At 43.3% G+C, this 25,813-nt stretch overlaps 2 protein-coding genes across 2 annotated transcripts; one reads left to right on the top strand and one right to left on the bottom strand.

Moving 5' to 3' along the window:
* Nucleotides 1-706: 706 nt before the first annotated feature.
* On the top strand, nucleotides 707-8,258 carry dpys (dihydropyrimidinase; the record flags this gene model as incomplete). Its single annotated transcript, XM_079275080.1, has 9 exons — nucleotides 707-949; nucleotides 1,266-1,424; nucleotides 1,650-1,829; nucleotides 2,977-3,166; nucleotides 3,482-3,638; nucleotides 3,861-4,002; nucleotides 4,275-4,417; nucleotides 6,939-7,146; nucleotides 8,199-8,258. The coding sequence occupies 9 exons, from the start codon at nucleotides 707-709 to the stop codon at nucleotides 8,256-8,258; spliced, it is 1,482 nt and encodes a 493-aa protein (XP_079131206.1).
* Nucleotides 8,259-11,003: 2,745 nt separating this feature from the next.
* dcstamp (dendrocyte expressed seven transmembrane protein) lies at nucleotides 11,004-12,631 on the bottom strand (the record flags this gene model as incomplete). Its single annotated transcript, XM_079275742.1, has 3 exons — nucleotides 11,004-11,063; nucleotides 11,143-11,475; nucleotides 11,576-12,631. 3 exons carry the CDS (start codon nucleotides 12,629-12,631, stop codon nucleotides 11,004-11,006), a joined length of 1,449 nt encoding a protein of 482 aa, XP_079131868.1.
* Between the last annotated feature and the right edge of the window lie 13,182 nt (nucleotides 12,632-25,813).

Raw genomic sequence — 25,813 nt, 5'->3', positions numbered from 1 at the left:
GCAAGGAAAGGAGGCAAGTGAAGGAAACGGGGATGCAATTAAGAGACTTGGGATGTACCCGTAGCATGTCCCAAATAGTGCGCTAGATACTTTGTAAACGGTTCGGAATGCAGTGAAAGTGTGCTGTGCTTCATATCTAGGAGGGCGGATGGTTTTACGAGGGCGGAGTCTAACAGGTAAACACTTTCCTACGTTGTAAAAGTCGAATAACGCAATGTCCCTATCTTACATGCACTTTGGAACTGACCTTCATTCGTCTTTTACTGGCTGCACACACAGACCAGCGTCAGATCGTCTGCTGCTCTGCTGTCACTTCTGTTCAGTTTTCACAAACTCTGGTTTTTGTCTCTCCTTCTTTCTTTCTCTCTTTTTCTCTTTCTCTCTTTCTTTCTCTCTCTCTCTCTTTCTTTCTCTCTTTCTTTCTCTCTTTCTTTCTCTCTTTCTTTCTCTCTCTCTCTTTCTCTCTTTCTCTCTCTCTTTCTTTCTCTCTCTCTTTCTCTCTCTCTCTCTCTTTCTTTCTCGCTCTCTTTCTCTCTTTCTCTCTCTCTTTCGTTCTCTCTCTCTTTCTCTCTTTCTCTCTTGCTCGCTCTCTTTCTCTCTTTCTCTCTTTCTGTCTTTCTCTCTTTCTCTCTTTCTCTCTTTCTCTCTCTCTCTCTTTCTCTCTTTCTCTCTTTCTTAAACCCTGTCTCCGCCGTGCACAGCGGGGATGGCCGGGATCTTGATAAAAGGGGGTAAAGTTGTGAACGAGGACTGCTCCGTGATCAGCGACGTCTACATCGAAAATGGTAAAATAGTGGAAGTGGGGCTGAACCTTCAGATCCCGGGGGGGGTGCGAGTCATCGATGCCGCCGATAAACTGGTGATCCCGGGCGGCATCGACACGCACACACACATGGAGCTGGAGTTCATGGGCACCAAGGCTGTGGACGACTTCTACATCGGAACCAAGGTGAAGAGATTAGTTATTGACTCTGCATCAAAAAAGACTCATTCGGCATAATGACCCATTTAAGACAAGTACTGCATATCACAATATTGTATTGTAATCATTGATGCATTATCATGGTCATCACTTTAGTATTGTAACTGTACTACTTCATTAATGCAGTGCTGGTAGCTCGTGAGTGACATTTTTCATATACTTACTTTTTGTTCATTATATTTTGTCAATCTGAAGCTAAGCTTTACATTGGCAGTGTGTGTGTGTGTGTGTGTGTAAGTGTTGATCTTTAACTGACATCCTTTCAATGCGTGTGTTTCACCAGGCCGCCCTGGCAGGAGGGACAACAATGATCCTGGACTTTGTCATCCCTCACAGGGGCAAGTCTCTCCTGGAGGCCTACGACCGCTGGCGAAAGAAAGCCGACCCCAAAGTTTGCTGCGACTACTCGCTGCATGTCGCCGTCACATGGTGGAGCGACGAGGTGAATCATTGTTAACAGATCAAAAAGCAAAACATTCTTTTGGCAAAGTGTGAGCTTACAAGTACGTTTGCCAAAATAGAATCGCACCACACACGAGTGTCTGCTATGGAATATAAATGTCAAATAGGACTTGTGTTGTGTTTAAGGCACAATGTTCCTGTATGTTTCAGAGCGGTATGAATGTAGAATCAATGTCGCTTAGATGTCAACCCTTTTCTTCTGCAGGTCAAAACAGAGATGCAGACGCTCACCGAAGAGAAGGGAGTCAATTCCTTCAAGATGTTTATGGCCTACAAAGACGTGTTCATGCTGCAGGACTCCGAGCTGTACGCTGCCTTCTCCCGCTGTAAGCAGCTCGGAGCCATAGCTCAGGTGCATGCCGAGAACGGAGACCTGATCGCAGAGGTTCGTACGGTGAATGCATTGAAACCGACAGTAAGAAAGATGGAACTTGTATTGAAGAGCAGCTACGGTGTTTGTTTGTTTGTTTCCCATTTCTGCTTATGTACGTGATTTCCACTCTTCCTGTCAGATAATGTCTGTTATAGTGAAAAGAATGTGTTAGTGAGGAGTACAACAAATAATGAAGCTACTCAACACTTTTCACATTCACCCATAATAGTGATAGTTTTTTAAATTCTAAGCTAAAAGCAATGTTTGACTTCGCTCCAGGTGGTTCAAGGTCCACTGACCCTGTCTGTGGTATGAGAGCAAATCAAAGGTTGCTTATGGAAAGCAATGTGATGTAACACCAAAGGCAAATTCTGCCCCGTCAGAAAATGTTTAACCCGAAGAATTCAGGATTGTCCCAAGAACATGTCTTTTTCACCACGAGGTAGTGTGATATGTCCTGGGCCTCTTTTTCCGCTTTGACGAGTCAGAATGCCATGTCATGACAACAGTCCACCACTAGGCAGCAGCAAAGGCCAAACGAGTGAAAGCGAGCGGGCCTCTTGTGGTTGGGAACACGTGATTAATGCTGCCACCGGGACACGAGTTAAAGGTGGGGGAACATGACTTTGTGTTGTTAACACGAATGGTCCGTTCTTTCACCGCTCCAACAACAATGGCTTGACAGCCCATGACTTTTTCTAACTTCATGAGAATTGCTTCTCAACATTATTTTATAACTGATGACATATTTCAGAAGTCTGCCACAGAAAACAATGCGTTACATCTGTTTTTGTTCTCCAGCTGTGAAACATGGTTGAATACAGCTGATTTTATTCATATTCTCTACGTCTGTTATTGTGGCTGACAGTAGTTTTAATGCAGCACAACTCCTTCTCAATGCCTCATAGATATTCATATTTCTTATTGTTTTAGTTTTACAGCAGTTTGTTCATAGAAGGCCTAAGTGGGACATTTCTTTGTCTGTGAGTTACTCATTGTCAAACTAAATGAATATATATTCGTCCATGCATGGCACAACATATAAAACATGAAATATTCCCTTTGTTGTTGCTTTGTTGTCATTTCCGCTGTTGTTCCCCTCCCATCTCCAATAACCTTTGATCTGCCTTGGTGTCTCCGTCCCCGCTGGGACTCGCAGGGTGCTAAGAAGATGCTGTCTCTGGGCATCACGGGGCCAGAGGGCCATGAGCTGTGTCGGCCGGAGGAGGTGGAGGCCGAGGCCACCCAGCGAGCCATCACCATCGCGCACGCTGTCAACTGCCCGCTGTACGTGGTCCACGTCATGAGCAAATCTGCCGCCAAGGTGGTGTCGAACGCACGCAGAGATGGTGAGTGTGCTGCCCCCTGCTGTTGAAACAGGGCAAGGTTGAGAGACGGTGGTCTTTCTTTTTTAAAGCCAGAACCAATATCAGTATTCATATTTGGCTTAAATATTTAATGTCTTTCATTTTTTCAAAGAAAAAAAAAACACAAAAAATGTAATTATTCAATGTGTCAATGTGATTTTTTTTTCATCGTGGAAAAGCCTCTGAAGCAGCAATTGAACGAACTTTTCGTCTTCTTCAGCAGGTGGAACTTGCTCCGGTGTCGTCATGTGACCGCTGACACCGCTGTCTTGTATTTGTTTTGTCCTCGCTCTGCAGGCCGTGTGGTGTTCGGGGAGCCCATTGCAGCTGGACTGGGCACCGACGGCACTCACTGCTGGCACAAAGACTGGGCCCATGCTGCTAGCTTTGTCATGGGTCCTCCCCTCAGACCTGACCCCAGCACCCCTGGGTACCTCATGGACCTACTGGCCAAGTAGGTGGAACTGACAGTTTAGCAACCAGCCGTGTCTTCACAGATTAGTGCGCTTTGTAACTGAGCGTGTCTGCTTCGGAGCAATTGTTTTGAGTGTTTTGAGTCCAGGAGGGTGAAGATGCTGAAGCTGACAAGTATGGCTGTTATGTATTTGCTCTGTATTGCTTATTCATTCATTACTCATTCACCCATACATATATATTTATCCATCAAACATGCTAGTGATGACCTCAGTGTGACGGGGACGGACAACTGCACCTTCTCTGTGTGCCAGAAGGCTCTCGGCAAAGACGACTTCACCAAGATCCCCAACGGAGTGAACGGAGTGGAGGACAGGATGTCTGTGATCTGGGAGAAGGGAGTGGTGTGTGCTCATGATATGAACATCGTGACATTGTTCAGCACTAAGTCTGGAACAGCAGGAGTGATGTGGCAGTGGGCTGATAAAAAGATACATTTAGACACCGTATCAGATTATAAGGCTCCTGAGGGCCCTTTTACTTATTTTATTTTTCCGTTCATTGTACATCTTTAAACCCTACTGGGCTATCATCATCAAATGTAATGTTTGGCTAGGAACGTACACTCTTTTAACACTAATAATGATACTTTTCTCATTTTATTTGACCCCATCAGCACAGCGGCAAAATGGACGAGAATCGATTTGTAGCCGTCACCAGCAGCAACGCAGCAAAAATCTTCAACTTCTACCCGCAGAAAGGCCGCGTCGCCAAGAACTCGGATGCCGACGTGGTTATATGGGACCCTAAGATGACAAGGTGAGGACCCCCCGACTCTTAGCTATCAAGCAGTGTGGGGGGGGGGGGGGAGGAGCAGGAAAAGGAACTGTGTGTACAGTTTCAAATGTGTTCGACTCCAAAGCACGTTGTGAATGCTCTCTTATCTCTCAGCATGAAGTGAAACATTTCTTTCAGTGCTATCAGCAGCTCCTGCCGATGCAGACTGCAGATGGTGCTGAAACATTGGGCCTGAAAGCACGTCTCCAGGGTGTCAAGCATTGGCTTGAATAAGATAAAGTTTACAAAGTTTAGCAGTCAAGCATGCATGCTATAGATACAGGCAACTAAAAAGAGAAGCGCTGTAGCTTTTATCTTGTGCCACCTCAACACACACACACACACACACACACACCACGTAAGCCGACTGTGCTCTATCCAGAAGTCAGGGTATGGCATCACTTATCTACAGCGGCAACACAATTTAAATATGAATGACATCAGTCGGTTAAAAACAAAAAAGACTGCCGGAATGATTCATTGTTTCTTATGTTTTGATTTTGGAAGTATTTTTAACACTTGCTCCAGCTAGATGCACACAGCATCAGTGGGATGATGCTGATGGGTCATGGTGAGGATCTTAAAGATGACGAATATTTCCCGTGGGAGCTAAACCAATTTCCACAGCAGAGAACAAGCAGCATTCAGGCTATTTTCAGCAAGCAGCTCAGAATATCACAAGGCTGCAAATCCTGTGTTTGTTTCTTTCCATTTTCTTATTGTTCAATGCAGATGTGGAGCGGAGGACAGTTTGCTGTCCTGCTGGAGCACATCACGCACAGATGCAGGCAACGGAGGAGAGTTTGTGTTCCAGTAGCTGGTGAACTGTGGCACACTAGGTCTTATATAAGCCAGAATGCCACTGCGCTGCTGTGTTTGCTGCAGAATCTGAGCTCAGCCCCTCGGGGGAAGTCACGAACCGCTGATGTGAATTGGAGAAGAACACATTACATACTGGTGTAATTTGCTGTAGATTAATTCACAAAGCAAATCTTGTGTGCGACCGATACAATCCCTGCTGTGGAGGCGTTCTCAGCTCTCAGGCCCGTCACCTGCTCGGGTGTGTGCGTGTTCTGTCTCCACCGTGCGTGCCTGTCTGCGGACGTTGCGATGCCTTTTCAAGCATGACGGCGCCTCGTGTTGGATTTGGCCGCGGATTCATCTGAAACTTGGTAATGACGTGCCCTCGGCACGAGTGTCGCTTCGTAACACAGCATCCGGAGCACGGGCCACAAACGGTTGCGTAACCAGGAACGCCTGAGGAAGTTCATCCGATGGCCTTGTGTGTCTCATAGTTGCTGCTGCTTGGATAATGAGGACACATCTTGTTTTTGTCAGTGCACACGTGGTGCATGGTGTCTGGCTCTACAAACCAACGGGAAATGTGTGAACGGGGGGGAAGCAGTGCTCTCTGGGAAAAAAAAGGAAAAAGACATCCAATGTGTTTCATGCAACCTGCTGAGTCAGAGTTATTTCACTGGTTCCCACTGATTTACCGTAGTCCTTTCGATCTGATTTATTTCTCAGACATCATCAATCAGTGCGGAGCGTTTGATTATTTTAATATGAAGCGTTTTAATGGGCTTTCCGTCTAAGAGATTTATTATTTCCCAAAAGGCCCTTCCACCTCCCTAATGAGAAGGTGCATTAAGTTACTACTGCATGCAGCGATGGAAGGTTCTGTACTTAATTCAATCATTTAATTCAAAGTGTATCACATGATTCACAAGTTGTATGAGAAAGTGGGAGCTCGTAGTGATGAACACACAGACAGACATCAACCGACTCTGCAGCACCCAGAGGCGTTTTGTGTCTTTCAGCTGGTTGTTTTGTTTCGCGCTCAGTGACGTCTCAGTTTTGGTTCACTCGCTGCTGTTGGCGGGGTTTTCGGGTTTTCGGGCAACAGTTTGAAGAGTCCGTCAGAGCTCAAAGCAGAGTGCATCTTGGACTTAGATTTGAATCTGTCAAATGGACAGAAACGCATTGTGTATCTGCTGTGTGGTAACTATTTGCAAACACATTGAAATGTAATTAAGTAAAAGTCCATGTCGCATGATATTACACCATTAAAGTACAAACACCACATAACGCTGTGTTTGGTCACATTCAAGCTCGTTACAGGGCGACATGTGGTTGGAGAGGGATCACAGCAGTCGCATGGTGCAGTTCAGTTACAAGTATTGAATTATGAATTTTACATAAATCTTGAATACATTAACTATGAGTGCTTTCAGATAAATCATTGTATTCATTGCTGCCGATAAACTCTATTGCAGTCGTGCTAAATCTGTTCCCATTCCAGCTTTTTTACATAATTCAGCTTATTGCTTGCTGCTGCACAGTGTCTGCAGTCACTCGATGCTGTGTGTGAGTACATCTTGGCAGATTAGAACAGAATGCGTTAAGTTTTCAACAAGGTTTGCATGTGATGAAAATAATTGTAAATTGACAATAATTGTAAATTGACATGTAGTTGTGTCTTTGTGTCTTTGTGTCTTGGCAGGAGGATATCAGCCAAGACACACCACCAGGCCGTGGACTACAACATCTTCGAGGGCATGGAGTGCCACGGTGTCCCTGTCGTCACCATCTCCAGGGGCAAAGTGGTCTATGAGGATGGGCGGCTGCAGGTGTCAGCAGGACACGGCAGATTCATCCACAGGAAGCCCTTCTCTGAATTTGTTTACAAAAGAATCAGGCAAAGGGATCAGGTCAGTCAATCCCCACGAGCTTTATGAGTAGGAAATAATACTCGTAAAAGACTGTGTCTGTGCTACTATAACCCTGCAAACCCACTGTACACTACCTGCTCAGCACCAAACAGCAGACGGACAAAGTTGACTAGCTGGCGATTTAGCTCCTCGGCAGCCACACATGTCCCTCAGGAGTTGGTGGAGACCAAAAAGCTAAAACAGAGGAACTCCTGGACTTGCTTTGTCCAGACTAGAAATTAAATAACAAAATAAATGCTAATGCTGCTGTGCACCTGCTGGATGTGTAGGTAGGTAACAAGTTCACCATGTCAAGGTATGTCAGTGTTGCGTTTACAACTTGTTTCTGCTGCCCCCAAGTGGCAAAAACAGTTATTGCAGGTGTACACCAAGGGCCACTTGAGGCTGGCTCTAAAAGAGAGTCAATTCCCCGCTATCTTAAGATGCCCAACTTTACAGCATGGCTAATATCTCGGTTAATGACAACTGCAGAGATGTGAATTTTGATAAAACTCACCCGTTTCAATGATATTAAGGTTTAAAGTTATGCATAATCGAGGGCTTTGCCGCTTTGAGTGACAGGTGGGTGCCGCAGCGAGTCACTGGCTGCTGGCTGTCTCCTCTGTAGGGTCACCTGGCCCCGCCTCAGCTCCACCGATGATCCACCTCTTTCACCATTTTTACACTTAGGCTGTGTCATCACGGCCAAAATGTCGATGGACGAAGCCTCCCACTTTGAGCTCTTTGGAAACCCCTCTGGGTGACGTCATGTCGACCACGTCTATATTTCATACAGTCTATGATTCCCACCCTGCCGAGGAATAGTCCACTTCTCCACGAACTCTCTTTGCTTCTTATGGAATACTGAACGAGGGAGTGATTTCAACACTAAATATATTTGATGTGAGCATCATAAATGAAACATAAAGGACAGGAAGTCGGGGGGGGGGGACTGGAAATCAGATTCATGTTGAATTGAAGCAAATCCTGATGAGTTACTGTACACAAAGCTCACTGAACCGTTCTCTCTCTGCTTTGTATTTGGCCTGCAGGTGGGGAAACCTACAGCTGTGATCAGAAAGCCCTATGAAGGCAAAGTCATTGCTCTATGAACAACTGGCCCAGAACCTGGAAGGCAAGACAGTTCTGCCAGTCATGCAGACATTATTCAGCCATCAGCCTTCAGGCAGTAGAGGTGGCGCTGTGTTTAGGTCAGATAGTACCACTCTTCTATTTGTTCAACTGTGTGAGGTTGTGCTGCTGAAAAGTATGTGTGCTCTAACATACGTTACGCAATCAAGTAATTCACTGCAAGGAATGAAAATAGGGCTCATGCACAATGTCATGGATGAGAAATGTGCTGTGATTTGAAAAAGGGGATCTTTCATCACTTTAAGGTTTGTGCATAGTTTCTAAATATGGCTTTAGTTGTGAATGTGCCTGATTGTTTTTGTTGTTGTTGAAATTTCTCCCATTCTCCTTCATGTTTGTTGCCATTGGTAACCCAAAAGCATCTTTCCCTTTGATGAACTGTTCATTAAAATGATTTACTTCGTTGACCCAGATTGACTCTGTTTTTGCACATTCAGCAGGTTCGCACATTATCGGATGCACTCTAACTATGCCCATGTATGGACTGCATTCACTCCTTCCCATGGTGCAACAAACAGGAAAAGGTCTGCGGCTGTCACCGAGCATCATGCGGCAGCTTCCCGTTGGGCTGGCATGCTGGCGTGGTTTTCTGCCACAGGGCCAGTTGAGACATAATGTGAGCTTATCATGTAGCCACACGGGTCAGTGGCAGCGTGTGAGTCACAGAAGCATGTGACTCAACAGCATGTTAAAGTTGCTGATATATATATATATATATATATATATATACATATATATGTATATATATATATATATATGTATGTATATATATACATATATACATATATATATATATATGTATATATATATATATATGTATATATATATATATATATATATATATACATATATACATATATATATATATATATATATATATATATATATATACATATATACATATATATATATATATATATATATATATATATACATATATACATATATATATATATATATATATATATATATATATATATATATATATATTGAGAGAGAGATTTTATTGTTTTGGACTACTTCTTAATTGGTTGGCCTTGACCCTGGTTATACATTGTGACATAATGTCCATACATTGGGAGGATTTGACGTAGCATGCACATGACACCGCTCATGGTCTGACCACATTCACAATGAACTGATATAACTGCTTGTATAACAGAAATGAAAATGTGGAAACAGTGCAGGTATTGTAATGTAAAACACAATAACACCAGTACCAATGCAGGAACACATACTAAATACAGACCATGTTGCCCTGGTGCATTCTGGGAGGTTCCTCCTTACACACCTATGTCAGGATACTGCAATATAAACTCATACAAACTATTCATTTTTGATAGATTGTTTTATAGGATTTTTTAAATCATTGTCCTAATAACTCAAATTGATTTAAATCGAATAACGTGGATTGTATTTATAAACCTGATACAAGAATACATTTGTCTGAATAAATAAATAAAGAATAAATGACCAAGTTGTTTTATGAAAGATGTAAGAGAAATGTATATACATGTAGCAGCTGTGAGACGTTAATGAACAGCGACAGTGCGTAAGTGGAAAGAGGACAGTGCTGTTCACTGCACATGTCGAGGACTTCTGTCTTACATTTTGTAAGCAGATATCTGTTCTACTCTGCAGAGGAGCGCTCCACATGGAGGTCACATAAAGAAGCCTGTCTCTGTGGTTTAGGTTTATCTATATCTACACTGTAGAGCATAAATAACAGGATTCACTGCTAGCTTCACAAATACATGATTGTTCACGAGATTGTTGTTTTTTTCAATGCCTCCAACAAGCCTATAGGACATTAATGTTGTTTATGTATTATTCATGTATTCGATTGGTTGCCAGTACTGTGGTATCAATCCAAAATGTATACAGTATGTCACAGTACACACAGGGAGAGATCCATCATAGAATAATATCATGTAATGGACATGATGTCATGTCTGACAAATATACCAACATATCCAGATGCTGAGTGCTCATTGGAGCTACTCTGAATTTAATTATAATTATAATAATTATCAGGTAATTGGTGGGCAATTCAGTTAATGTGAAAGGGTTTGTATAAAGCATCTATTAGCCATTCTCCATGGTTACCAGAGTTATCAATTGGCAGATTGGCCGGTTCTGTCATATTATGTCAGTCAATCAACCGCCACAGCATGCTGAATAACAATGACACAGTACAGGTAGAGTCAGCTGATGGAGCACCGTGCTTGAGCAACACATATTTATTGTTTAATATTCCATGGAATATAAAAAAGCATCTGAAAAAATATATTTACACAACACACACACACTAATATAATATACAGATATCAGAAAGGACACGTTTGAAGTCCCTGAATTGTTTTCATTCCAGTTACAAAGTGCACAGTGTTGCAGTCGCAGCGGTCATTGGATCAGGTCTTCACCCTGACTGCTGTATCTGAAGGACCTTATTTATCCCTCCAGAGCGGCTCGCTGAGAGTTGATCAGTGATTCTCGGATACAGGACAGCTTAGATATAAACTGGTAGTGTTTAAGTCACAAGTGTCACTGCCTTATGAGGTGAAAGTTGATTTAAAAATGAATGATGTAATAACAGGATCATCAAGGACGTAGAATCCGTTGTTGAAAGCTGCCCTCAGCAGAGGACCTTCTTGTGCTTTCTTATCATAGAACAGAGGAAACATGCAGCTGAAAGAACAACTTCTTCACACGACACTTTGCGGATCCCCTTTGGCCCTGAAGAGCAGCGGGCACCAGAAATGTGGCTGAAAAGAGAAGACAAACACCCTGAAGCATCACCCGAAGAGATGTACAAACCTCACCAGCGACGGACAGTATTAATACCTTTAAATAGAGCGACGTGAGACTGCAGTTGTCTCCCCCCTTCCTCTTTTTGCATCTCTTCCTCAGGATTTTGGCGTGCAGGTACTCCACTCTCTCCTCCGCGGCGCTGGGGAAGAATCTCTCGCAGACCATCAGCCTGAGCTGGCCCACTTTGGCAGCCATCAGAGCCATGATGAACAAGGTGAGCAGGATGGCAGCCAGAGGAACGACGGAGTTGTAGAGCAGCAGCTTGGGTTGAGGAAGGCATTCCTTCTCAAACAGGGTCACAGAGTAGGAGAAGTCTTTCTGATGGTTCTCCTCACCAAGCGGTATGCCTACTAGAGTCGCAATCCCCTGAGAGGACACAAGGATTCATATTCAGCGGCTGCCGGACTGCATGGGACAAATACTGTAAATGCAGAAAGGTATCAGAAGTTCTCTCACAAACACTTACTTTGATGCTCATTAATAACGGGACGTGGAACGGTTCCAGCTCTGATAACTTTCTTGTCACAATATCGACAAAGCAGTACAATAAGGCATCCACAGTTATGAATATGACCCAAGCCATGAAATGGGAGACAACCGGAACACCAAATTTCAGCATGGCTCGCCCCTCTCTGGTGGTGGGACGGGCCGAGGGGGGGGCGGCGTACAGCTTCTCCTCCTCTGGCGTGAGGGGGAGGACGTGGGGCTTTCCTTCCGTCTTCCGCCTCTCGTCGAAAACAACAAACTTGCTGCTCATGAACCGGTTTTGGTATTTGGCGTCACTGCAGTATTTCTTCACGTGCAGCGCTATGAACAGCATGAGCACGAGGAAGCTGATGGCAGGAAACATCCTATCGGTCACAGAGGAGACTGTACTCATGAGGGCCTGGACATACTTCACGGTGTCGTTCAGCCTCTGCTCTGCTTCACTAAGTTTCCACCGGAATTTGTCAGATTCCAGTCTGGGTGACACCTTGAGTTGGGAGTCGAGGTTCACCACCCCTAAGTCTGTAACCCCCTTGAGCATGTTTCCCAGCCACTTCAACATCTCCACATAGCTACTGAACGGAGCGACGATGGCTGCTTTCTTGGCCTTTAGGTTGCAAATCATGCTCCGGACCAGGCCGGTGGTGTTCTCCAAGGTGTTGCGGATATTTCTAAGAACCACCAAACTGGTCCCAGCGGTCAGGAGCAGGTTCCGACTCTTCTTCATGAACATGGAGATCACAAATAGAATCCCCAAGCACCGTACTCTCTTTGATAGGAAGAGGGCGACCGTCAGTAGTGCCTCTACGCAGACGGCAATCCCTCCGGCCACCGCCAGCTCGTAGTTCAGGGGGAAGAGGAGGTACAGGAGGAGCAGGGAGCTGAGCAGGAGGCTGGAGAAGCTGCATGTGAGGAGGAGGATGAGGGTTCTTCGAACGCCATCTCTGTTCCCGCTTGTGAAAACATCTGCAGCCACATAACCAACATCCTCGAGGCTCCGTTTTATTGCAATCAATGGAAATAGCATCCTGGACATTGAGGAAGATTATGTGTGTGTGTGTGTGTGTGTGTGGGGGGGGGGGCAACACTAGAGTACAACAGCCACATAAAAACAAAAACAGAGGTTACATGAACAGATACTTGCAAAATATATTCAACATTTAATGGTCAACTATGTGGCTGAACACTTCTGTCAAAATTCTATTCTGAATTTGAAAATGCTGACATATAATAACAGATGTAATGAGATCATTAAGTACGTACCTGCGCTGCAGAGCTGGACATCTATTCTTATGCGTGCAGTTTGCAGGCTCCTTAAATACGGCTAAAACAGGAACTGTCCTCCCCCTCAAACCTCAGCCAGTCGTCATTTGTCAGTCATCCCTATTTTTTAACTAAAAGCAGAAGCAACCAGAGGGCTGATATGAGGCCGGAATTGGACAGTGTGTGAGACTTTATTGAAGACCGCAAGGCTGCATGCCACTAATGGATGAATGAGTTTAGAATACTTGCTGTATATGCACCTTAAAGGGACAGTTCACCCCAAAATCTAAAAATACATGTTTTTTCCTATTGCCCGCAGTGCTAGTAATCATTATAGATCATGTTGGTGAGTTGTTTAGTTTTTCAGATACATTATCTGTAGAGATGTCTGCCTTCTCTCCAATATAATGGAACTATGCGGCACAAACGCCCAAAACTACATTTGAAAACCTCAACAGTCTCATTCCAGAAATGTTGACCTGGTTATTCAAAATAACCCTCAGACCTGGCTGTGAGCAGTTTCATAGGAAATAGGGTTGAAAGAAAAATAGTTCCTACATGAAGCTGCTCACAACAAGGACACCTTTTCAAAAGAAAGGACATTTTAATGAAGGTAATATATGATGGGATGTTGGCACAGTTCAGGCCGTCACATTGATTGAAAAACTTTGTTGAAACACAAAAAGGGTTGTGCAGTAAAGCATGTTAATTTAATTTATATAATATTCGTGCTGGGCAACGATTAAAATATTTAAATCGCGATTAAAATAATTAAATCGCGATTAAAATATTTAAATCGCGATTCAAATTTTAATCGCATGGATTTTTTGCGATTAATCGCATTGTTATGGCAAAGTTCAATAATGAATTCAAAAGTAGTGTATTGCGCTCTTTTACTTTTTAAGTAAAAGTGCCACCGGACTTTTAAGTACTGCTATAGGAACGAAAGTGCAATAACATTTGGTTCACGAGATGCAGGTAGCATGTTTTATACTTAATGTGAATATAATTCATACTTATTCATGTTGGCATCTTATTCTGAAAACCGGATGTTCGTCTAAAGAAACCGGATGTTGTCTCACGTTAATCTTTCCGCTAACTTTCAAAGTCCTTCGCTCGCTCCCGATCTGTGCCGTTTAAATGCGTTTACTGTGAATTTCAGCATATAGGTGCACTAACATGTAAGTGTCTGCTGAGTTTACCGCAGCGATGTCCAGGAGTCTCCAGGGAGAGCAACAGCTGGTGCAGCTTCTCTCTTTAGTTCTGCCCCCCACGACCAGAAGCGGAAGTTGCCTTTTCTCTACGGCAACCCTGAAGGGACATATCTCCAATGCAAAACGATAAACATTACAGTCTGTTACAATAATAATAAATAAAAAATACTTACCTGTTTTTTTGTTTTTTAAATTATTATTATTATTATTATTGTTTATTTTTTCCCATCTCAAAAGGCTCAAGGACACACACACACACACACACACACACACACACACACACACACACACACCTGACTATAGGATGTTTGCTGGCTTTTATCCCACTGTTCTTGTCGTCCTCTTGTTATGGCTATGTATTGTCTCTTGTCTTTCAATAAAAAATTTAATAAAACTAATAATAATACATTTTAAAAATGCGTTAACGCGCGATAAAATAATTGTTGGCGTTAATTAATGAATGCGTTAACGCGATAATAACGCGTTAACTTGCCCAGCACTATATAATATATATGAAGTATTCACAAATAAAAACTTTTTTTATCGCTTTTATACTTTGGAGATAAATAAAAGATACAATTCTTCCTCCAATAAACCCTGCGGATCTCAAGATTTTATATCTTACATTATTATAATATCTCATAATGTTTAAAGATATACTCCAAGCTCTACTAGAATAGATACTGTTACCACTTGTAAAGATTGTATACAGAATTTTTTTATTCTTTCACATTTTTAAGTTATTCTCATTTCTATACTTGTCGTAAGGCAAGAGCCTGGAATGTGCTCAAATCAGGGAATGAAAAAGTAAAACACGTTCTGGTGTCATCAAGGTAACGTGATATGTTGTTGCAAAGTAATGTCCCATTCGTATTTATACCATCGAGCCCCCTCAGGTCAGTTGGGCCCCTGAGGGTTCAGGGTTCAAGGCTTTAAGGAGTTCATTTGTCTGTTTCTGTTACGTTGTAGTGTAGTTGGTGGACCCAAACGCACGCACAGACAGCATGTTTACTCCAGCCAAGACTTTATTTAAATGTGCAGGAGGAGTAAAAGAATGAACAAACAAAAAACAAAGACTAACTGTCCAGCAAATTAAAGTCACTCCTCTTTCTCCACCTGAGTCGGGAGGGAAGCTCAACCGAGGCCAGGACAGGTAGCCTCCAGAGTCGGGAGGGAAACTCGACTGCACTCAGTACTGAAGGAACAGAAAACAAACAGATAACAGAAATTCATTATTTCAACAAAAAAGCCTAATTTTGAGCTTAATGTTTACATACAGTTAATCCATGGGGCTTTTATTTTGAAAGGGTGGGGCTGGGTGGGGGAGGGGAGACATAATCATAATGTTTGACACATAAACAGAGGTTATTAAATGACAGGCTTCATCACAAGCAGTTCAGTTAGAATTCACTCTCTGGGGCTTTTATTTTGAAATGGGGTGTGGGGTGTGGGGGAGAAGGGGAGAGGAGACAGAATCATAATGTTAGATAAACACAAACCGGTTATTAAATGACAGGCTCATCACAAGCATTTCAGTTAGGATTCATTCTGTGGGGCTTTTATTTTGAAATGGCGTGTGTGTGTGTGGGGGGGGGGGAGGGGGGAAAGACCTCTAAAGATCCCTAAGACCTGAATGACTGTATGAGAGACACAGAGAGAGAGAGGGAGAGGAGTGTATGTGCGAGTGTGTCTGTGAGTCTGTGTGTTTATCAACATCACTAATTGGCTCAATCGTAAACACCTGTGTGCCTGAAGCCATTTGAAAATATTCTCCATAGAGATCCTGTTGAAAATAAAAAGCTTAATAATTCAAAAAGTTTAAAGGTTAGAAATATGAAGTCATAGCAGACCTCTGGTGAAAGAGCTGAACATTTTGATAGTTTAACGGTTTCTGTAGCTTAATGAATGTATTCATTTCTTGCATACGGTCATTATATTGCCTTCACTTTTATTTTGAAATATTCTTTTTCGGGTTACCTGCTGTGCTCTGCGGCTCGTTTTAAAGGAAAAAACTAAAAAGTGATTTGCAAAAACGAAAAACGAGAATACCATGGTATTTCCGTATTTTCGACTGAACGGTAAAACAGATGACTAAAACGTACACGGACCTTATTTGACTTTGGTTATTCCTTTTTTGAATTCAGAACGAAAAACGGAAATACGACCGCCAATTTCCGTTTTCCCGTTCTTGGTTTGAAATGAAAAACGAGAACACCATGGTATTTCCGTATTTTGGTTTTTCCGAATTAACGGTAAAACAAATGACCAACACGGACCGTGGGGGAGCTGCTGCAGCCTGGAGGATTCAGGGCACTAAAAGAGCTGGGACTGGAAGGTCAGTGATGGGGGCTGCTGTTATGGAAGAATTTTACCTCACAACAAGAGAGAAGGCCAGAGCACATGTGACTGCCATGTGGCCGGCTTTGTGCCGTCGACACACACGCTGCGATAATAACGCTACCCAAACTGGTTTACAATTATAAGGAATTTAATTCCACTGATGTAAGTACATTTACAGTTATACATTGGAGTGTACACTCCTATGACATATTAAAACAATAAAACCCTATTTGCAAAAAACCTCGCTCGGCTCCTCCGGTGTAACACATCTGTCGTCCGGGAGCATCCAGGTGAGAGAGAGCCAGGAAAAAAAGACTTTGAATTACCCCTCCCACATATTAATTCACGACTCCTCCCTTCCGTCTATCTCAATTTCTATTGGCTACCCACCCTCAGCTCAGCAGACGCCTGTCTTCACATCTGTCTCTCCTGAGCAGCTAATCCATTCAATGATTGTCAGTTATTGCTTAATCCCATCTATAATAATCCTTCAAAATAAAAGCTACACTTCTGCACTTGGCAGAAGTTTCATGCTTCTGCATGTATGTTTATGCTTATGTTTATCTTAATTATGCATTCTCAAAACCCTTATGATTATGACTAACTATGAATTATTAATTATGAATTATTAAACACTTTTATTATATCTACTAACTACAGTTTTTTACTCAAATTTCTTACAATTCCCCCCTAACTCACAGTTCACTGTGAGTTAGCTACTCGAATGTAGTTAGTTTTTCAAATGTCCCTGGAGACCTCCCCCCTACTCAATCCAGGGAGAGGCTTCCTATCTATCTAAACAGAGGCAAACAATTCATGCACACAGATATCATTTCAAGTATTTCTGTTCAGTTCGTTTCAAAATTGAGTCCGTAGAAGGAAGACGAAAAAGGAAAATTTAATCCGTAAAAAAGGGAAAAATTGAGTCCGTAAAAGGAAGACAAAAAGGAAAATTTAAAAAGGGAAAGATAGAATCCGTAACAAAGGAAAAGATCGACTGCGTTGAAAATCACTGCCTTCCATGTCTTGGGGCTGGCAGGATCAGGATACAGCCTGTAGGCTAGAGAACACATACTGAGAAGCCTTGACTGTTCTTTTACACCTGTCAAAATTACATTTCTTAATCTTTACACCCTAAAATCCCATTATAACCCATTAATTAAAAATAAAATCTCAAATTACTCATCCAGAACAATCAGTCTATTTCCCAAATTTCCAATATCTCACCGGATGTGTTAGAAGTCCATCTGGGCCTTTATCAGGTCCTTCAGGATCTCCGAGAGGATGGTCAGGAACCGCTTGTGAAGTCCCGCTATGGCACCGCTGGTGGCCTCATCTAGACTGTGGCCATCAGAAGCTCCAATTCTCCCTCATCCCCGACACATAATTGGTTGCCCTGGACTGGTGTCTGGCTCATCGGTGAAACAATAAACCCCTGTAGAGGTCCACGGATGCACGGGAACCCCCATCCACAGACAACTAGGCGGTCTATGATGACAGCACACAGAATAATTACGATTGCCAAAAATGTATGTTTTCACTGGCTAAGCATACTTCCCAACCAGTCGGTGAATGGATTCGTGACACCAGAGTTGTCTGCTAGCTCTTGGCTGAGTGCTGTCAGTCCCTCCAGAGCCCTGGTCACCGATCCATCAGGAGCTGTGTTATTTGGAATGAAAGTGCAGCACGCAGACCCAAACATCTGGCACACGCCACTTTTCTCTGCTAAATCATATCTAATGCCATTCTGTTCTGCAAGGTCATTAAACTAGTCTTCGCCAGCTGTGCATGCAGTCCTGATATGGCGTCACTGGTGAAGTTTACTAAACGCTGTTGGTTATAGTAAATGTAGTTGATCCAATCGACATTTTTATTAATCATCACCCTCTGAGAGAAAACAGATTCTAAATCTGCTGCTATTTGATTTCTGGCTTGAAAGTCATTAGACACCCCCCTTGGCAGTCTTATGACATCTTATGTACACTTGGTCATCAAAGCTCCCTTCGGGCCGCCGGCATCTCTTTTGGATCTTCTGTTAGCATGTGGGCGTGGAGAGATGAGTTCTCCATAAGTTGCATCAGTGACAGGCAGGATATAGAATGACAATACAAGTTGCATCAACGCACCTGTCCAATCTTTAGGCAGGATTGGATGTATGGTTCTTCCTCCACACCACCACCATAAATCATCTCTAGGTGCTGTCTGTCTTAACACACTGTTATATAGATAGTCGCTAGCGTTGTGACTGTGGCTACAATTTGCAATAATACTACCTACATTGGGCCCCATAGCTGTATCTGAGACTATACAATCAAATGGACCCTCTGTAACCTTGAACAGAGGTGGGGTATTATATTATACAGGTGGGTAATCTCAGTGTAGCCTCTGACAAGTGTGTTGGAGGGGCAAAGTGTCATCAGTAAACAGAGTTAAAATACAACTAATTCAGGACTTAGGAGTCTGAATCTTGAAGGAACTGGTGTTGCTAGGGGTCTAGATCCTAAACACACAATACAATCTGTACTACTGGCTTGAAGCCGTATATTGTACCCACCATAAATTCCCATCTGCCATTCCAGTTTCCACCCCTTACCTCATTCTCTGCGTCAGTCGTATGTCGAACCTGGTCTTTTTACAGGCTTAACAATAATCCTAATGAGCCCTTGTGGGGCAAGACTATCAGTAGCCTTTCCCTGTATTACGTAAAGTCCTCAGTCAGTCAATTTAGGTAAGTCTTAAGGATTACATCTACCCACCCCCTTTGTACACATCACAGGCATAATATGATAACAGCTTCCCATACTTATGTGTGGCAGGCCCACACTCGTCAGTTATGATGCACAAGGTTTTGGACATCCACCCGTAGGTGTGTTCATACCTGGGACCGGAAACGACTTCACAGAAGTCGAACTGGACCGTTGATGTTGTACCTTCTTTGAACATAAGAGTGAGAGTTACATTTTCATAGGTGAGTGTCGTCAGAGAAGCCTCTCTACGTGGTCTAAGATCGGTTTGATTAGCTACTGAGGCTAAATGTCGAATCCTGATGTAGTCATGCATGTGATCTGGTTCCTGTCTGTGGTTAATTCCACATACTAAGAGGGAAGCTACTGAAATCAGGAAGAAAGTAATTAGAGACTTCCATAACCCACTGACCCTAGAGTCTCCTAATGGACGCCCTCGCTTAAACTGTGGGGAAAACGTCATCTTCAGTACTGTCTAAACCCCTCTTTTGAGGTGTCTTTGGCTTCAAATTTTCCTGTCTGATGTTCAATCCTGTCTCTGCGAGTGTCTTACTCGTTACCTTCGCTGCTGCACAGTGAGTGAGGTGGTGTCATGTGAGGTTGCCAATACTACCTCCCATGGACCGGTCCACCTTGGTTCACTCCACTTGCGTTTGTGGACTTTTATCCACACCAGACTGCCTGGTGACACATCAGCCTGCTTCCTTTCGTCAGCTGCTGCTTCTGCGTTTGTCACCTGAGGAAACAACACTCGGCTCATGTTAGTTCGAGCTCCCGTATATTTCTCAATTTCTAGAGTTAGCAAGTCTAGTTGTGGTTTATCATGACGTTATTAAATCTCAAAATTTGTGAGTAGCACCTTTACTGAAAACGATTCTAAATGTGGATCTACAAAAAAATGTTTGACACCTTACCATATCTGTTTGACACCTTACCATATTCCCCCTTCACCTCGATATCTCTGCTGTAAGGGATCACATGGCACCCATCTATGTATCTTGGCTATACCCTGAACCTCCCCATGGTCCTGGTGACAGCATGGGCATCTGTTGATGTCTCACGGGAGGAGGTCCAGCTGGACCTGGTCGTAGGTACTGCTGATGTTGTGGTGGGAACGGAGCATGTTGTGGTGCTGCACTGATCTGTCTTCCTCTTCCCATTTGCCTTGGGCAGTCTCGGGCCCAATGGCCCCATCTCCCACATACGTAGCACTCACCAAACCTGTCAGGGTTTTCTCTGTTTCCTGGTTGGCCATATCCGCCTGCTTGGTAAGCTCTGCCTCTTCCATATTCTCTGCCTCTGTTGGATGCACGTGCACGTCCTCTGCCTCTATAATGTGGTGGAGGTTGGTAGTACACCACTGTGTGGGCTGGTACTGCTGGATTTGGTTGGTATGAGGTCGGGGGTGCAGCTGGATATTGGGGCTGTTGTGAGGCCTGAGCCTTGGCTACGGCCATCTGTTTCTTGGCCAGATGTTTTCTACTTATCTCTCTGTCAGCCGCCGCTATTTGAAGTTTCAGCAGCCGCCGCTGCATGCTCTTTATGTCTTCCTGTCCTTTTGTCTTCTCAGTTAGCTGTCGCTGGTTGTAGTGAGTTAGGTGTTTCCTCCACATGGCATCTTTCATGTTGCTCAAGCCTACTACTTCTCCCAGCGCTGTCCGTACCGGTGGAGGCAGGCCCATCTGCACAGTGTGTCGCCATACTACAGTGGTGGCTTCATTGCCGTCATGTCTCCCCCCTGTTGCCCTCTGCCACTCTTCTTCAGCTCTCCTCAGGTACTGATGGGTTTCTTCCTCTGGTTTTATCTTCAGTCCCGAAAGAGAGTTCGTTTTTGGTTTTTTGGCCCAGATTCTCCGCATTGCTGACCAGAAAACTCCTCGAAAGTTGTCAAATGGGGTTTCATCCCCCCTGTTGGTCGTTCCTGTACTTACCTCCAAAATGTTCAATTTGGCTGTTCCTTTGGTGTGGATCATCACGGCACGGATGTCTCCCAATGCCAATTTATCAGCTGCTGTGAGTTTTTCAAAGACACGGATCCACGGATTGGCTCCACCTGCCAGCGGTGGCAACGCCTTTTCCAGTGCGTCCATGTCTCGATGTCCCCATGGCACAAACTCAGCTTGTCCGTTGGATCTTACCAACTCTCCTACTTCCTTACTCTGCTTCTTTAATGTAAACATTATGCAGCCTAGGAGTATTCAAATGTGTGTATTACATGTGCATGCTTGTCATCACATGAATCAAAATCAACTCACCCTCTGTGCTGTATGGCGTGTGGCCGCTGACTCCAAAACTGGGATCCGCTGCTCCACTTCCCAGATCTGGACCGACTCAGCCACACACCTTGACTGAAACAAACACAGAACTGCCAAAAGTTCAGCAGTAAATGTTAGCATACGTCTGTAGTGTAAGAGAGGTCAACGATCTCTCAAATATGTTGCGCCGTCCGTGTCAAAATTGATTCTTAGGAACTATGTAAAATAGTAAATGTACCAAAATTAGTCAATACTGGATATGTGAAGGAATCTCGAATCCAAAATTGAAGCTGGAATTCCGAAATCAAACTCAACATCTAAATCAGAATCACAATCACAATCCAGTTCCAAATCAGAATTCGAAAGGTTTAAAATTGGAAGTAAAATGAAATTAAAAAACAATGAATAATTAATCAATTAAATATTAAATTCAACTTTAAAATCAATAACTGTGTTCAAGATATTCAATCAGAAATACCAAGGCAAGTCAAACTGTTGAACTGCACTTACACTCTGGTCTGCACAAGAATGAATCACAATTAAGTTCAAGAATTGAAGAACAACTGAAACCATTAATCTTTGTTAAAATGCTGAATTAAAACCAAAGTCAACAACTAAAGTTATACTGCTTAATTAAAACTAAAGTCAGGATGTAAGCACAAAGGTCATAGACAATGAATTTCTAAGACTGTTTTGTGTAATTTATCTAGGAAGCCACTGGGTGGCATAAAACTATGCTGTGATTGTCTCTCTAAGTCACCAGATGTCAGTCTCTTTTAGTACTAATGTAATGACAGATTCAAAACACTAGGTTTGATATTATTATTATCATTAACTAGCAGTTACTCCTTCTTCTGTTTAATTGTTTTTAAATCTCCTTTTCTTTTGCCTTATGTTTTGATGCTTTTAATGGTTTTATGTGAAGCACTTTGAAATGTGCTATATAAATAAACTTGCCTTGCCGTCTGCGCCGGACCGGAAGTTGTTCTGCGCCAAACCGGAAGTTGTCATGAAACCGGCTTTTTTACAGATATGCTATCCGCAATGCTAACGAAAAAACGGAGCTTCTGATAAAGCGTACGCACACACAAGTATCACCAAAATCCCACACTTTAATTCCACTCATACGCCTTCTGTCTCCTCTCTCAATCCAGCCGTTATTTTATTTTATAAGCACTTATTTTACATACATCGTACCGCAACGCCGGAGCTACACGTAGCTAGCGTTAGCTCCCCACAGCGCGGTCATGCAATATCAATCATTTTAAACGTATTTCCACGCTGCTAAAACACAGACTAGTCACACGTATTATTGGACTTATTTAGTCATCATTTTAAACGTATTTCCACGCTGCTAAAACACAGACTAGTCACACGTATTATTGTTATTATTAACCCTTAAACCTCCGGTTAACGGGCTTTAGCTCCGCCGGACCTGAGCTCACTGTTACGTATATGAAACGCGAGTTATTCACTTCCAACGCCACAAACCACTCACCCAGTCTGTCTAGTTTCACCAAAGCCCTTATTCTACGCCCTCTGAATCACCACATGATCCACTAATTATATTCACAGCCAAAGCTAGCAAGAGTGTCTTTCCTGAAGCCTGCGGCCTCAGAAGCTAACTCCCGCTAGCCTAGCTCCCTAAGCAGTTTATGCGACGTGACCCGACATTCGTGGACTAAGCCCACAAAGGTTTGCACACCTAAGCCCCTCAAAGCCCACAACATCTCAGTTCGCCTCGCTACATAACTGCTTTAAACTAGCTATCTGCAGGCCTAACAATACTTATGTTGGGCCGAAGGAGGCTCCCAGCATGAGCAAAGCAGTATCGCCCGTACCACAGCTTGTTTGATTCCAATGTGGTGATTTACTTACATACACAGCGCTGTCCGTCTTTAATTAATTCTTAGGATCCTTATACTCTTGACTAATCCCTTAAGTTCATCATACTTCAGACAGCAAATCGTACTTACCTCAGTGGAACATGGCCTCCCTCGTCGGAACGTACCCACCGGCAACGCAGCGCTAGCCGTTAGCAGCGCTTAGCCAAGCAGAGATTCCCCTAAGATCCTAATAGCTAACTCACAGATTTCATGAAACGGCTCTGCCGACCGATATTGTGGGCCCAGGATTGTCTGCTTGACTACCGCCGCCGTCAGCACACACAGCGAGGCCGGCAAGACTGTCCCATCTGGGGTTCGCCAAATTTGTTATGGAAGAATTTTACCTCACAACAAGAGAGAAGGCCAGAGCACATGTGACTGCCATGTGGCCGGCTTTGTGCCGTCGACACACACGCTGCGATAATAACGCTACCCAAACTGGTTTACAATTATAAGGAATTTAATTCCACTGATGTAAGTACATTTACAGTTATACATTGGAGTGTACACTCCTATGACATATTAAAACAATAAAACCCTATTTGCAAAAAACCTCGCTCGGCTCCTCCGGTGTAACACATCTGTCGTCCGGGAGCATCCAGGTGAGAGAGAGCCAGGAAAAAAAGACTTTGAATTACCCCTCCCACATATTAATTCACGACTCCTCCCTTCCGTCTATCTCAATTTCTATTGGCTACCCACCCTCAGCTCAGCAGACGCCTGTCTTCACATCTGTCTCTCCTGAGCAGCTAATCCATTCAATGATTGTCAGTTATTGCTTAATCCCATCTATAATAATCCTTCAAAATAAAAGCTACACTTCTGCACTTGGCAGAAGTTTCATGCTTCTGCATGTATGTTTATGCTTATGTTTATCTTAATTATGCATTCTCAAAACCCTTATGATTATGACTAACTATGAATTATTAATTATGAATTATTAAACACTTTTATTATATCTACTAACTACAGTTTTTTACTCAAATTTCTTACACTGCTTCATGTGTGTATGTCAGTGGTGGGCCGTGCATTTTATACCTGGGCCTTCACCGCTGTCCTGCAGCTGAAACACAGCTACGGTTATTATTTGTTTTGTGTAAAAATGAAGCCAACACCTACAGATAGAGTGCGTCTCCTCTGCTCTGACTGCAGCGCGAGGCTTCTGTAAGAGAACCCGCCTGTGTGTGCTTTGGGGCGGCGGAGGGGCTCACGGCAGCACCCGCTGCTCGTTCACGACAGTGCACCAGAAAACTCTCCAACACCAGAACAAGTCGCTAGATTTGTCGCTAGTAGCTTTTGACAAAGAAAGTCGCCACGAGGGTTTGGAAAGTCGCCAGATTTAGCCAGAAAGTCGCCAAGTTGGCAACACTGGCACCTGCTAAATATGTCCCCAGAGCAACATTGGACATAACAATGGTTCCTCTCACATATAAAACCAAACAAAAATCCATCTCCATAAATTGTACAAATACTAATATATAAACAAGCATGTTAAAGCTACTGCAGATGTAAAAACAAACACATTTAACTTACCAGAGCTGCTGTTCACTATTTAAAGACAAAGTGCATCCTCCTTTCTTTGTTAATAAAGAGTTTAATCCCACGGTTGATCAGTACATCCGTGCGTTTTAGTTCCAGTAAGAAGTCCTTCTCGATTCATGGACGCCAGTGAAGACAGTCGAGCCTCCCCATTTGTATTTCTTGAATACGTTTTAATGGTTTGAGGCTGAAAATGTCCGCTCCACAGAGGCAGCAGATATTGGGATTGTCACCACCCCACATGTCAGGCTAGCCCACTGACCAATCACGTATGGCTAGGCCAGCTAGCAGGCTCTGGCACGTCAAAGAATACGCCCAACATGTCAAACTAAAGATCTGATTGGTTGATGACAATCAACAATATCGTCCCCATTCACTTAAACTGCAAAGGGATTCACTTGTGAGTCTGCAGGCCTTAAACAACAAGCTGATAATAATAATCAGTTTCAATAGGGACCTCGCGGCCCGACGTTGTCGGTGCTCGGGCCCTAATTCAGACCGATCGCTTCCAGAATGATCACGACAATCAGTGGTCTGCACCACCCTGGATATAAGTATGAGAGGTGACCGCTATTTATTTATTGATGGTTTCTCATGGAATCATGAGCAGGACTGATAATGAGCATATGGAGGTGATCGTACGAGAACTGACTTTATTTCCAGACTGAGCTACTTTACAGGATCCTCATCATGTGCAGGTGGTGAAGGTTTGCGAGGTGAGGTGATGGAGAAGGTGTGTGACATCACCATGGTTACTCCTCTGCTGCAGAGAGCTGATGCTCTCATCAGACAGCTGTTTACAGTGTGTCTGATGGTGTAGGCTGTATGTGTCACTATGGAATAAACCATGAATGAATCAATAAGGCTGTGTTCACTGCTGTTTTACTCACAAACACTAAATGAAAACTAAAATCGTACTTGGTGATTATTGATAAATATTGACGCTCTGTTCTGCAATTGTTTAAGCGATATTAAGG

The sequence above is a fragment of the Melanostigma gelatinosum genome, assembly GCF_949748355.1.
Source record: "Melanostigma gelatinosum genome assembly, chromosome: 9".
Classification (NCBI taxonomy): Eukaryota; Metazoa; Chordata; class Actinopteri; order Perciformes; family Zoarcidae; genus Melanostigma; species Melanostigma gelatinosum.
The sequence above is the reverse complement of the archived record's forward strand: the minus strand, read 5'-3'. Positions and strand labels throughout refer to the sequence as shown.